At 35.8% G+C, this 14,014-nt stretch overlaps 1 protein-coding gene across 1 annotated transcript in view; it reads right to left on the bottom strand.

Annotated features, from left to right (window-relative positions):
- The window catches only part of LOC144964397 (QRFP-like peptide receptor), a 32,929-nt gene that overhangs the window by 1,672 nt on the left and 17,243 nt on the right, over positions 1-14,014 (bottom strand). Inside the window, exon 5 of the mRNA XM_078898585.1 lies at positions 1-6,096. This exon is cut by the window's left edge and continues 1,672 nt beyond it. Coding sequence (XP_078754711.1) covers positions 5,417-6,096 — 680 coding nt within the window. The 3' untranslated portion in view covers positions 1-5,416. The remainder of the gene's footprint in view (positions 6,097-14,014) is intronic.

Raw genomic sequence — 14,014 nt, 5'->3', positions numbered from 1 at the left:
GCTCAAGTTGTCTTCTTTATTTTTTTTTTGTAAATAGAATTCTTTTTATTTCTTCGTAGGATTAACTCAAAGATGTACTTAGACGTCGATCTGATACCCCAAATGTTATGGGCTCGTTATTATTGTAATGGAAATACTCTCAAATACACGCATCATATCGTCCATTACAAAAATGTTAAATTGAGCACATAATACGCTTCAACAGTCGTGACGTTACTTCCCTCGTAATGACGCAAAGTAACTTAGTAACTGGTTCTAAACTATCGGACAATGGCGGACGCCCTTATGAAATACTTCTTCGACGAGCATAAAAGTGTATCCAGAGGAGAAAAGCATTATGAATCTGATCATGTTTTGACTTTTATACTTACATTCTGATCACATGACATGTGATAAAGTTCTAGCCAGCATGAAGAATAATAAAAAGTACCGATTTCCTTTGTTTAGAACCAAACTTCTCGTTGCTGGGCGGACGTGACATCAGACTATTGAATCCTATTGTTATGGGCTCGTTATTGTAATGGAAATACTCTCAAACCCATATTGTCCATTACAACAATGTTAAATCAAGCCCATAATGGCATTCGGCTATCAGACCTGATAATATGTGCACGTCGAATCAAGCAAATTGTATATTATCTACGGATATAAAAAGAAAAAGTATGGAAAAGAACACAGCAGAAACCAGTGGGAGAGGAAATAGGAAGAAGACGATGGAGGTGGATTGGACACACCCTTAGAAAGAATGACTCCACTATAACAGAACGTATTGGACTGGAACCTCAGGAGGAACATGGAGAAGAATTAAAGAAGCTGATATACAGAGAAGTGGTAAGACCTGGAATGAGATAAAAAAGTTAGCCCAGGATAGAGAAGGATGGAAACTGTTTGTCTGTGATGATATAAAAAGAAGCTATTTTTATTTTTATTCCTTTGCATCTTCTACACAATTACCCTATCATTTTCCTTTCCACAGCATCAATCACAAAATGAGTTTCCTGTCTTATCTTGTTAAATCAAACGACCATTTAATTTCTTGTCCATTGTATTCCAAAAAAATTTTTTTTAATTACATTATTACAGACATGCCAACTTGAAAATTAAAAAAAAAATCGTAATTATTAGGAGACAGAAACTGTACTGGCTAAAGTTAACATTATAAATCAAAATTTTAAAACTCTCGCAATGAATAAATACTTCTTCAAAATCCTTACATTTATGTATAGCAGTCATCTACTTTCATATTCAATCACTTTTAATGACGTAAAGATGCTTATAAGGTTCTGAAATTGGAGTCAAAATTTCGTAATTTTACGAATTTTTCGAATAGAAGGCAGGTCTGTTATTTTAGAAATAAATAACAATGAAGTGGACACTTCATTTTAATCAACGAAGACAGATAATGTGTTGGTCTTTTCGGGTTTTCCCCATTAATCAACAAAACAAGATGAACAAAACGGTAAAGACGTTGAGAGACGCGAACATGTTGTTAAGGCGATTAGTGTTTTGTTGGTAAGGGGTAAAACGAAATGTCCGCATTAAATGTCTTAGTTGTGGGGCATGGTGGTCTTGTGGTATGACACTCGCTTTCGGATCGGAAGTTCCTGGGTCCGAGCCTCGTTCCACGCATAGTTGAGTCCCTGAAAAAGGCTCTTTATTCCCATTCTCTCACCGTACTCTGGTGTAAAATGAGTACCTTGCCGTTAACGGCGTTGTCTCAATCCGAAAAATTGTAATATAACGCCTAACAGACGCCATTTCTCGTACTGCATGATAAGTGTTGCTGTTATTTATGGACCCTTTGTAAAGCGCATTGAGTACATTTAGTGGTAATTACACGATATAAAAATAAAGCTCGAGTGAGTTGATTGAATTGAAGATTCCACTCTGTTTTCCAATGTTATTTATTTCTTCGAGCTTCAGGCAACACCATTCTTATTAATTATGGTGATGATTACATAAGCAAAAAGGGGTCATGTGATCAGAAATAGCCGACGTGCAATTATTTGCAGGTCTGATCACCCAATTTCTTATGGGTTTATTTTTGTAATGGACATCTCAAAAAATGACGCAAAAAATTGTCTATAACAACAATATTAAACTAGGCCCATAATCTGGTTCGGATGTCAGATCTGCATATATGTACACGTCTGTGGTATGCGAACAGATATAGCCTAATGTAATCTGAATTGATGACACAGATCATAAACTGACTAGGAACTTCTTCAATTATTTGAGTACATCAAAATGCAGAAAATAGATCTGAGCCCAACATTCTCTTTATATTATAATTTTCTTTTTTGTTGAAATTAAGACGCATATTTTCTCTCTAATTTGGCACGTTTTTCATTAAAGTTAGAATGAAAAGTTAAAAGCGATCCCATTTCTGTTAAACAAGGAAGAAAATTATGTTATAATGACGTCATTGAAAATTGCTGCTTTTATTCAACGGTGTTCCAGATCATGCTATTTTTAGTTACCTTTCAAACGAGTCTATTCCTACTGCAACAACAACAAGAGTAAAACAACAACAATATCAACAGCAACAACAAAATCAACAATAACAAGACACAAATATGCGTACAGGAAATCCAATTTTGTTTTGCTATTAGTATATACCCCTCTGTCTTCAGAGCTAGGTGAACTTTTTAGCAGGTCGGATAACCGAACGCAACTATGTTTATGATGGGCCTGAATAACATTGTTGTAATGGACAATAGTTTGCGTCGGGTTTGAGTATTTCAATTTCAACAATGAGACTATTTGGGTTGTCAGAACTGCAAATAAGTACACGTCGCTTTTTGAGATTCATGGAATAGCATTTAGAAGTAATAATTATTGGTACAGATGTCCCATTCTCTACGTCAAGGACAACCGCCACAATTAGATTCTCATAAGTTAGGACTGTGTACCAGTTTCCAGATGAAAGACTGAATAAAGCTACCGTAAAAGGATTCAACAGTCGTGACGTCACTTCCCTCGTAATGACGCATAGAAAATTAGTGACTGGTTTAAACTATCAGAACAATGGCGGACGACATTAAGAAATACTTCTCCGACGAACATAAAAGTGTATCAAGAGGAGAAAAAAAACAACATAAATCTGATCCTGTTTTGACATTTTTATACATTCTGATCACATAACATGTGAAAAAGTTCTAGCCAGCATGAATAATAAGAAGTATCGATTTTCTTTGTTTAGAACCAAGCTGCTGGTTTCTGGGCGGACGTGACATCAGACTATTGAATCCTATTTGAAAGCGATTGGGAACACGCAGGGAATTCTAAAAATCAAGAGTGTAAGGATCGTCTTATATTCACACTGACTTCATGGTAACAAAAAGCATATTGCTTCTTACAGTGTCTTGATGAGCTGGAGAAAGTATTGATTTGTGGCTTTATTTATAAGAATCGGTCTTTCAAATGTGACATATTTTGATAAAGAGGGAATTTTTGCACCGAAATTACCAGACTTAAAGACTGATTCACAAATTTTAATTAATTCACGCAAGAATTCATTTAATGTGTTGTTGAATACATCATTGTAATACAGTACTCGCTTGAATCAAGTACGCTTTTGGGAGAAGCCAAAAAGCGTAGAGTCCGGGCCTACCAAAATCCGAAGCTCATATAAAGTTATAATATAGACATGATTCGGTAACCCAGTACAGCGTACCGTATTGAAGAGCGTGCTGAAAATCGGCATGCTAGAATCCGGCGAGTACTGTATTACCCACTGGTTGTAATAGAAAACACCCATTTTAAAGCCTCTGGGCGCAAGAAGGCAAAAATCTTCCAATAAATCGGTCATTGTTGTTTCATAAGACACACATTACGTCACCAGGTTAAAGATTTATTCAACACACCGAGACTTTTTCATGTAATATTTATAATTTGTTCGACGTCATTTAACAAATTAACTGCCATATTCTAGAAAAAAAACACGTATTTAAAAATTTGACCAGAATCGATCGATATTTGAAGGACAATTTTTCCGGCCAAAATTTTTTGATACGAGTTTTTCTAGAGGACAACAGTTAACTGTTAAAGGTAATTGCACAATTATTGGCATTTTAAAATACATAGTATGGAAAAAATACCGTTTCATAAAAAACTATTTTCTTCGATATTCCCAGTGAAGACAAAATCGGTGTCACCAGGTTATCAAGGACATTCATTTCATACAGGTGAGTTCATAACATATGTGAAGTCACAATGAATGCGCAATTACATTTAAAAAAATGTATTTTCAACAATAAATCGACAGTTAAAAAAATTAACGCAATTCATAAGTCTGTGATAGATGGAAAGCGAAATGTTATATGCACACTTTGATAAAACTTGAAACAAAAACGATTTATTGTCATGATCTTTTTCTCTCTAATTTATGTTCTCCTTCTTCCTGGCATCATTTAAAATATTTGATGCTGCAACAAATTGTATTTGACGGTTCTGTGACGACATGCCATCTCAACAATTAACATTCTGTTTTATTGAACGTCCTCCAAATTTCTTCACAAATTTCTTCACATCTCAACAATTAACATTCTGTCTTATTGAATGTCCTCCAAATTTCTTCACAAATCTTTTCACATCTCAACAATTAACATTCTGTCTTATTGAATGTCCTCCAAATTTCTTCACAAATCTTTTCACATCTCAACAATAAATATTCTGTCTTATTGAAAGTCTTCCAAATTTCTTCACAACGCTCTGCGTATTCGCCACTTTCCAACATAGTTTTGATGCGTTCTTCTTAAATTTTATGATATGCAAACGGCGTTTGGGTACTAAGCGGCTATGTGGTCTAGTCTAAGACACTCGCTTTCGGATCGGAAGGTCCTGTGTTCAAGCCTCGCTCGGTGCATAGTTGAGTCCTTGGTAAAGACTCTTTACTCACATTCTCTCACGTGTAAAATGAGTACCTGGTCGTTAACAGCGTTGTCACTGTCGGGAAAAAATGCATTATCACCAAACAGACCTCATCTCTCGTTCTACATGTGTGTTGCTAAGTGTTGCTGTTGGTCAGGGACCCTTTGTAAAGCGGTTTCAACACTTTTAGTGGATATTGCGTTTTTTAAAAGCTTAACTTTTGAAAAAAAGCATGAACATTTCTAAGTGACTTCCGTTATTGTTGGCAATCTGCTTTGCACCTATTTCATGATGGCTCGGTCAGTTACAAGCTTTCGTAAGTGCAAGCGTGAAGTTTTTATAATACACATTGCAGTGCTTTTGTGATATTTGATAGTCTTCACTTCATCGCTCGAGACAGGTAGAGGTCAAGCCAGTCTATATTTAGCAAAATGTTAAATCCTTCTTACGGCCTTACTTTTACAGTTTCGGAGCTGTGAAAAGAGAATCATTCATATTTCGAATATAGAATGGTACAAGAAAAGCCGCTAGACTACTGTAGAACTCAAATCCTTCTCGGACGTCGTTTCTCTGACCACAACAATCTTGGGTTCTGAATCATTCTATACAGGCGAGTCACAAGTTCTCGGAATCTCCGATTCGTTGCCCAATAAAGGGCAGGGTTTATCGCGCTGTGGGCGTGTCCCAGCCAAAGAGCATACGGAAGAACCGGAATACTGACGTGTGCCAAGTCCACCACCAAAGACATGACGTTGTAAGGTAACCAGCAACAAACGAACAACATGACGAGGAGTATGAGAATCCGAGCCGCTCTCTTTCTGCAGTAAACGTATGTCCCTGTACTCGTGTTGGAATCCTCTCTTGTTAGCGTGTAGGAACAAATCATTTTCCCGACATTAGCGTAGCAAACTGCGACAGTCACGACTGGGATGACGTACACTACGATCAGAAGCGACACGCCGAAGACTTGTCGGCCCGTTTCGTCGGGCCACCTCTCAATGCAAAACGTCATCGTCGGGAGATCGGGCAGGCTCAGCGTATCGATGGTTCGGATGTAGAGCTGCGGCGTCATAAATGCCATGGAAACGAGCCACGTGACGGCGATGACGACGAAAGCGTGCTTGGAGGAGGAAGTCCAGTGGGCATTGCTGGGGTGCTGGATAGAGATGTAGCAGTCAATGCTCATTGAGGTCAGAGTGAAGATCCCTGTGGCAACAGCAACGCCTGGGGAGAAATGAAAAATACAAAAAAAAAAAATATTTAACTCTCTCCTTACCAGCTATTTTTAGAATCTCACCCGAAACGTCATACTCACCCAACACTTAAAAATAGATTTTTTCAAACAGAATAGTAATGAGTATATTCTATATTTTGTTCAGAAAAATGAGCTCTACGGCACAGTGTCGAGTTTTTATGGCTATAACTATAACAAAATGAAATCAGAATAAGAAAATTGTTGGCTGCGTCGTAACGAATGTGACGATTTTCTTGTGGGTGGTAAGGGGAGGGTTAAAGATGAAAGACACAGGTAAAAAACCCCAATGGTGAACAGTTTAAAGGTCTCAGGTGGTATCCGTAGTATGGTGCCACCACCTTTAATAAAAGAGATTTGGATCATCATAGAACATTGACGTAAAAATGTTTCTTTTCCTTAAAATAAAAGTAAGACATTAGCTCAGTTGGTAGAGCACTCGCTTCACACGTAAAGGGACCGAGATCGATTACGGGTGCAGTCGATATTTTTTCTGACCCCCCCCCTCCCTGTCCACCCAGCTGTAATTGGGTAACTGGGTCTGTTAGATCTCGCGGAAAGTACTTTTAGACTAACTTCCTATCAAAAGGGGAGCAAATAATTGCTATTGCCTGTGTCACGCTATAGAAACCGGGACAAACTCCGGCTCTATGGGCTTTGAAGGACTACATTTTCATAATTAAACTGTCATGTTTAAAAATAAATATTCTTAAAGAGATTATTAATTCCGGGCCAAAGGTTATCAGGTAAGCAATTTTTTCAGTGCCTTAACCAAAACCCTTTCTAAGAAAGTCCAAATGATAGAAATGGTTATAATTTTAAAAAATCTAAAATATACACAAAGGTTGATGAGCTCCGACGTGCACTTATTTACAGGTCTGACAGGCGACAACCGAACGCAATTATGGGCTTGATTTAACATTTTTGTAATGGACATTTTACATTGGTCTGAGAGTATTGCCATTACAACAACGAGTCCATAACAATTTGGGCGATGAGACCTGCAAACAAGTAAACGTCATTAGGTCCTTATAAAAGGAACGAAATTGACGTCAATCAGCTCTGTGTTATCGTATATAGCCAACCATTTTTATGAGTCATTCTCATTAAATTGAATTGATCAGACTATGAACGTTTAAGGTTACACATCGTTTTATGCGTTGTGTTGATACGTTGTATCAGGCTGGCGGATGTTGTGAGTTTTTTTCAACTTAAGGCATAGCATCAATAGTCAAACTGTCATGTTTAAAAATAAAGGTTCTCAAAGAGATTAGGGATTTCGTTTAAGGTTACTCATAGTTTTGCGCTTTGTGTTGATACGTTGTATCAGGCTGGCGGATGTTGTGAGTTTTTTTCAACTTAAGGCATAGCATCAATAGTCAAACTGTCATGTTTAAAAATAAAGGTTCTCAAAGAGATTAGGGATTTCGAGCCAAAAGCCACCGGTAAGTCTTCGAGTTGAAACTTTGCGTGACCTCAGGGAATTGGAACGCTTTGTCGGATATTTTTATCTAAATGACGTCAGCCCTGCATCAAAAATAGGCTTATTTTGGGTTCCCGACAAATTATTTCCGGCTATCATTGGTAAACAGAAATAGTATTTTATATTTTTGACAGTTGACAATGAATTGTTCCGAGTTTAGAAATTAACTCTCTCCCACCAGCCATTTTCACAATTTTCACCCGAAACTTCACACTCACCCAACACAAAATGATTTTTTTCTTATCCAAACAGAAAAAAAAACCAAGAAGTACAAAATATTATTCATCAAAATGACCTCCTGAGGTCAGTGTCCAGTTTTTAAACCTATAACAAATATACTTTTTTACATTGTGCGATGCACAAAAGAAATCAGAATGAGAAAATTGCTAGTTGCATCGTAACGATTGTGACGATTTTCCTATGGTTGGTAAGGAGAGGGTTAAAATACCTTTCTTTTGACGTTTTTACAGCATTTGGTGTAAAACGATTTTCTTTTCGGCGCTTACTTATTTTCAGGTCTGATAACCCAAATTGTTATAGTCTCATTGTTGTAATGAAAATACCTCTGAAACTACCACAAAATATTGTCCACTGCAACAATGTTAAAACAAGCCCGTAATTGCGTTCGGTTATCAGACCTGCCAACACGTGTACGCAGATTTCCTCCATTGTTATTTATCTCTCTATTTATTGTTCTAGATATCTTTAAAACTGATATAACCTCTCTATCTCCAATTACTATTATGTGATAGCAGCAACAGTCATTTTGTATCACAAGATAACGATGATTAAAAAAAAAAATGAAAATGATATTAAATGATATCACCTATAATAAAGATAATGATGATGATGATAATGATGATGATGGTGATGTTGCTGCTGCTGCTGTTGCTGCTGTTACCGCTGCTGATGCTGCTGCTGCTGCTGATGATGATGATGATGATGATGATGATGATGATGATGATGACGATGAGCAATCATTAAGTAACAACATCTAAAATAGTTCCGGCGTATATTATTATTATTATTATTATTATTATTATTATTATTATTATTATTATTATTATTATTATTATTATTATTATTATTATTATTATTTTGCTATTGACCGGTGAACTGTTTAAGATAAAGCAAACCTTAACAGGATAAATTATGTACGATGGGGCCTATCATGCTCCTTCTGTATTATGAATAATTGAATGAACAATATAAGTCCAAACCTCGATTCAAGATAAAACAATTCACTCAGAGATCGCAAAATAAAGGAAAAGAAAAAAATACAGATTAAAAAAAAATACCTAACCCCCCCACCAAAAAAAAAACAACAAAAAAAAAACAAAAAAAAAAAACAACAAAAAGAAACAAAACAACGAATAAAACAAAAAACAAAAACAAAACACAAACAAATAAAAGAAAAAACAAACAAATAAAGCAACAAAAAAAAAAAAAAAGACAAACAAACAAAAATAAAGTCTTCAGAGACTGAAACGAATCCATTTAATTTTATAGAAAACAACGTTGATTTATTGCTGTGGTTTAATCCGATGAAAGGAAACGTGAGTAACATAGCAGACAAACAATGTCCAGAGACGGGTTGTCCGACAGGGGGTGGGGGGTGGGAGGGGGAGGCATTGTCAATAAACCGACTCGAAACTAGTCTATTAATTTGTATATATTTATTTACGTAGTAGATCATGTTTACTGTTTTTGGATTCTCCATTGATTAAACAATAATAGTATTTAACCCTCTCCTTACCAACCACACCAAAATCGTCACATTTGTTATGACACAATATACATTTTTTCGTATCAGATTTATTTTGCACATCACAAACTTTGAAGAATGATAAATTTGTTTTGTAGAGTTTGTTTGAGTTTAAATAAAAAATCTATTTTTCTGCTGGGTAAGCCTGGGTAATATATATATATATATATATATATATATATATATATATATATATATATATATATATATATATATATATATGATATACGTCTTTGCCAGACTCAACCTCTCTTGAGTCGAGTATCGGTGCAAACTGCCTTGCCCATGAACACAATGCTTGTTGCTAAAGTTGATCTTTATTGAAATTATTCGTCTCGCCAATACTTAAAAAAATTATTTTAACAAGCCGAAATGCGAAAGACCAGTAGTTATTCTTTCTTCTCCACTTCCCTCGCACCTAGCTCCACCTTTCACTTACATAATTGAAACCTTCCACTCCTTTCATCTTCATACCCTCCCATTTTCCTTCCTACTCTTCTTCTTCTTCTTCTTTTCTTCTTCTTTTCTTCTTCTTCTTCTCTTCTTCTTCTTCTTCTTCTTCTTCTTCTTCTTCTTCTTCTTCTTCTTCTTTATCGGAAATAATTATCTACTACTACTACTACTACTACTACTACTACTACTACTACTACTACTACTACTACTACTACTACTACTACTATTACTACTACTACTACTACTACTACTACTACTACTACTACTACTACTACTACTACTACTACTACTACTACTACTTTTCTTCTTATTCTCCTATTCTTCCTTATCCTCCTCCTCCTCCTCCTCCTTCTTCACAATCCCCATCACAATCACCACTTACACCACTCCCTCACCACCACCACCACCACAATACCTACCCCCGTCTTCCTCTGTATTTATGTTGCAAATAATTGATTTCGCAACCTTTCCCACAACACCCCTTTTCGCTCTCCTCCCTCTTCTTTTTCTCCCTCTCACAATCATTATTATCATTATCGTCTGTACTATAATTGCTCCCCCCCCCCCTCCCATATTAGACAGAATTTTCTACAAACGTAATGCAATTTGATAGCTCTCTACACCTATAACTATAGACCAAAAACAAAAACACAAACACAATGTAATGACAAATAGCAGACCAACTATAGACTCTGGGCTGGACGGACGCAAGCCTGAAAAAATACTGTGATTTGCATCTAAAAATAGCAGATTAACACCAACGATCCGGAATCGCGAAGTCAACAACAGCTAAGCTCTTCGTTGGTCAAGAATCGGTCAATGTGTAAACCAAAACGTGGGGTTACATTATGTAAATTAAAGTTGGGGGTTTTGTAGTGATGAGGGGGTTGTTGTTGTTGTCGTTATTGTTGCTTTGATTTTTATTTCTGTTGCTTTTGGTGGCGGTTAGTGTGGCTGTTGGTGGATTGGTTGGTTGGTTGGTTGGTTGTTGTTGTTGTTGTTGTTGTTGTTGTTGTTGTTGTTGTTGAGCGTGAAAGTGGCAAGGAACAGGACGAAGTATAATGGTATTGTTGATGGTAGTACAGAAAAAATAAATGCTGGTGTTGTTTTGAGGATAAACAGGAGGATGGTGATGAAGCCAATGATGGTGTTTACAATGAAGTTGACGATTAAGTGGAAAGTTGTTGATAATGGTGATGATGATGATAAATTGTGAAAATGCTGCTGCTGCTTCTGATGAAGATGATGATGATGATGATGATGATAATGATGATGATGATGATGATGATGATGATGATGATGATGATGCTGATGGTGATGATGATGATGCTGATGATGATGATGATGATGATGATGGTCATGGTGTTGCCAGCTATAATGATGATGATCCTGATCATGATGATGATGATGATGATGATGATGAAGGAGATGATGATGACAAGGATGATGATAAAATAATAATAATAATAATAATAATAATAATAATAATAATAATAATATATAATAATAAAAATAATAATAATAATAATAATAATAATAATAAACAATAATAATAATAATAATAACGATAATAATAAATAATAATAATAATAACGATAATAATAACAATAATAATAATAATAATAATAATAATAATAATAATAATAATAATAATAATGATAATCATCATCATCATCATCATCATCATCATCATCATCATCATCATCATCATCAATCCCCATCGTCATCATATTGACGAGGAACCTTATATTGAAATAATACAGTCGTGATATCAATCAAGCAATACCGATAATTATGATTGACGAAAGCAAAGTCGGTTGACGGTTTGGGGGGGGGGGGGGGGGGGAGGGGATCGGGGATAATGTTCTCCATTACCCCAACTCGTGTTATTCTTACCGATGTTCTCGTAACACTGGAAACAAGTAAATGAAAATAATACATCACAGAAAACAAAAGGTCGATTGCCTTCTTGGGAAATGTCAGGTATTCATTATTGGAAAAAGAAAATCTCTGTAATGCCTTAAGACAGAAAGATTAGCACTCTACGTGCTGTCTCTTCTACTGCCAGATGCCCAGAGAAGAGATGAAAGCTTCAGCTAAGACAAGACATTGTTCTTTTTTTAAACCTGTTTTGTTTGTTTTCAATGTTTTTGTCTTATTGTGTAAAGAAAAGGATTCATTTATCATTAGACGATTCGGAACATCTTTCTCGTGTTCAAGTGTTTAATTATCAGTGTTACGTTCTTCTTTATTATCTATAAATAATCTATCAATCTCTTCACCCTCGTCATTTTGTGTTTTGTGCGGCTATGTGGTCTGTGCGGTTATGTGGTCTCGTGTTGTCTAGTGACACTCGCTTTCGGATCGGAAGGTCTTGGGTTCGAGCCTAGCTCGGCGCATAGTTGAGTCCTTGGAGAAGGCTCTTTACTCACATTCTCTCACCGTACTCAGGTGTAAAATGAGTACCTGGCCGTCAACAGCTTTGTCTCTGTCCGAAAAAAGATTGTAATATCGTCTAACAGGCGTCATGTATCGTCCTACATATTAAGTGTTGCTGTTGGCCAGGGACCCCTTATAAAGCGCTTTGAGCACGTTTAGTGGATATTGCGCTATATAAAAAGGTAAAAAAAAGCTAAATTTATTATCAATGTCACGTTCCTCTTTATCTATAAATTATCTATCAATCTCGTCATTTTGTGTTTTGATGTTTGTTTATTTATAGTACAGGAAAGATTTCGCAGGGAAACGCTTATCGCGTGCTGTTTTGATTAAGCATTGATCAAATTGTCCCAACTAACTATCGGGTAACCTCGGTGATGTATTGGAAGAACTTCTGATAAAAATAAAATAAATAAAATAAAATTCCTTCTATTCATCCCTATGGGGAAATTTGTCTTTAGGGTCTATTCTAAGGGAAGACTGGAATAACCCAGCGCCGCAAAGTGAGCTAAGGCGAGGTGACTTGCTCAGGGACACATAGCGCAGCGGCTGGTGATTGAACTCGGTACCTTTCGGGTAGGAAGCAAAGACCGTACCACTGAGCCACGCTGCCCCTAGAAGGTCTAAATTTCGATCTCCAAGTTGAGTCATGCTAATTTATTTTAGGATGAATTTTTATCCTAGTTTATTTTACTCCGCATATCTGGCACTTTTTAATTATAGGGAATGAGATTAGCGGAAGAGTAGCGTCTCTTGATTGGAAGTCACGAGCGGAAAAGTTATTAGAGAGAGAACGTCATGTTGGCTGTGCGGCATGAGACACTTCACCGAAAGCAAGGACGAGAGAGACACATGCGCAAAACCATTTTGACGTTCTCTCTGTAAGGTGACGTCCAATCAAGGGACGCTACTCTTCCGCGAATCTCATTCCCTATACGATTTTTCAGACACACACTAATATTTACTACAATAAAAAAAATAGAAATATAATATAAAACAAAAATAAATTAATATTGATTTCCAGTCACATCATGTAACACTCATTATTATTATTATTATTATTATTATTATTATTATTATTATTATTATTATTATTATTATTATTATTATTATTATTATTATTATTATTATTATTATTATTAGTATTTTCATAATCAGAGTCAGAATTAATTTATCAAAAGATGGCACTGATTAATCCATTTACAGCAAACCGTCGGTTCTCTAACAAGTATGATTACATATTAATGAAAATGTTGCTGCTTGAAGCTAGAAGGAAAAAATAACGATACGTATTAAAATGTAAGCTTATATTTATTAAACGAAAACAGATACTGTGGACGTTTCGGGTTTCCCCTTTATCAACAAAACACGATGAATGAAACACTAAAGACGAATGAGATATTTGTGGGTGGCGTAGTTAAGGTGAATATTCGCGTTATTGATTATATATTACTACAGCATTTGTCTTTTCAATGAAAACTATATTTTTGAATAATGATTTAAATCATCGTCAATCAATAAATCATCATTTATCAAAGTTTATTAGGATTAAAATAGTTCGACCAACAACTTAATATGAAGCAGCGCCAGACAAAGCAAGGAAGAAAAATACAAAAAAAAAAAAAAAGAAACAACAAAAAACAACAACAAAAAAAACAAAACAAAACAAAAAACTTGAGCTTTTATATAGCGCAATATCCACTAAACGTGCTCAAAGCGCTTTACAAGGGGTCCCTGGTCAACAGCAACA

The sequence above is a fragment of the Berghia stephanieae genome, chromosome 2 (assembly GCF_034508935.2).
Source record: "Berghia stephanieae isolate SIO BIC M18660-M18661 chromosome 2, UCSD_Bste_1.3, whole genome shotgun sequence".
NCBI lineage: Eukaryota > Metazoa > Mollusca > Gastropoda > Nudibranchia > Aeolidiidae > Berghia > Berghia stephanieae.
Note: the sequence above shows the minus strand (reverse complement) of the source record. Positions and strands in the feature narration are given on the sequence as shown.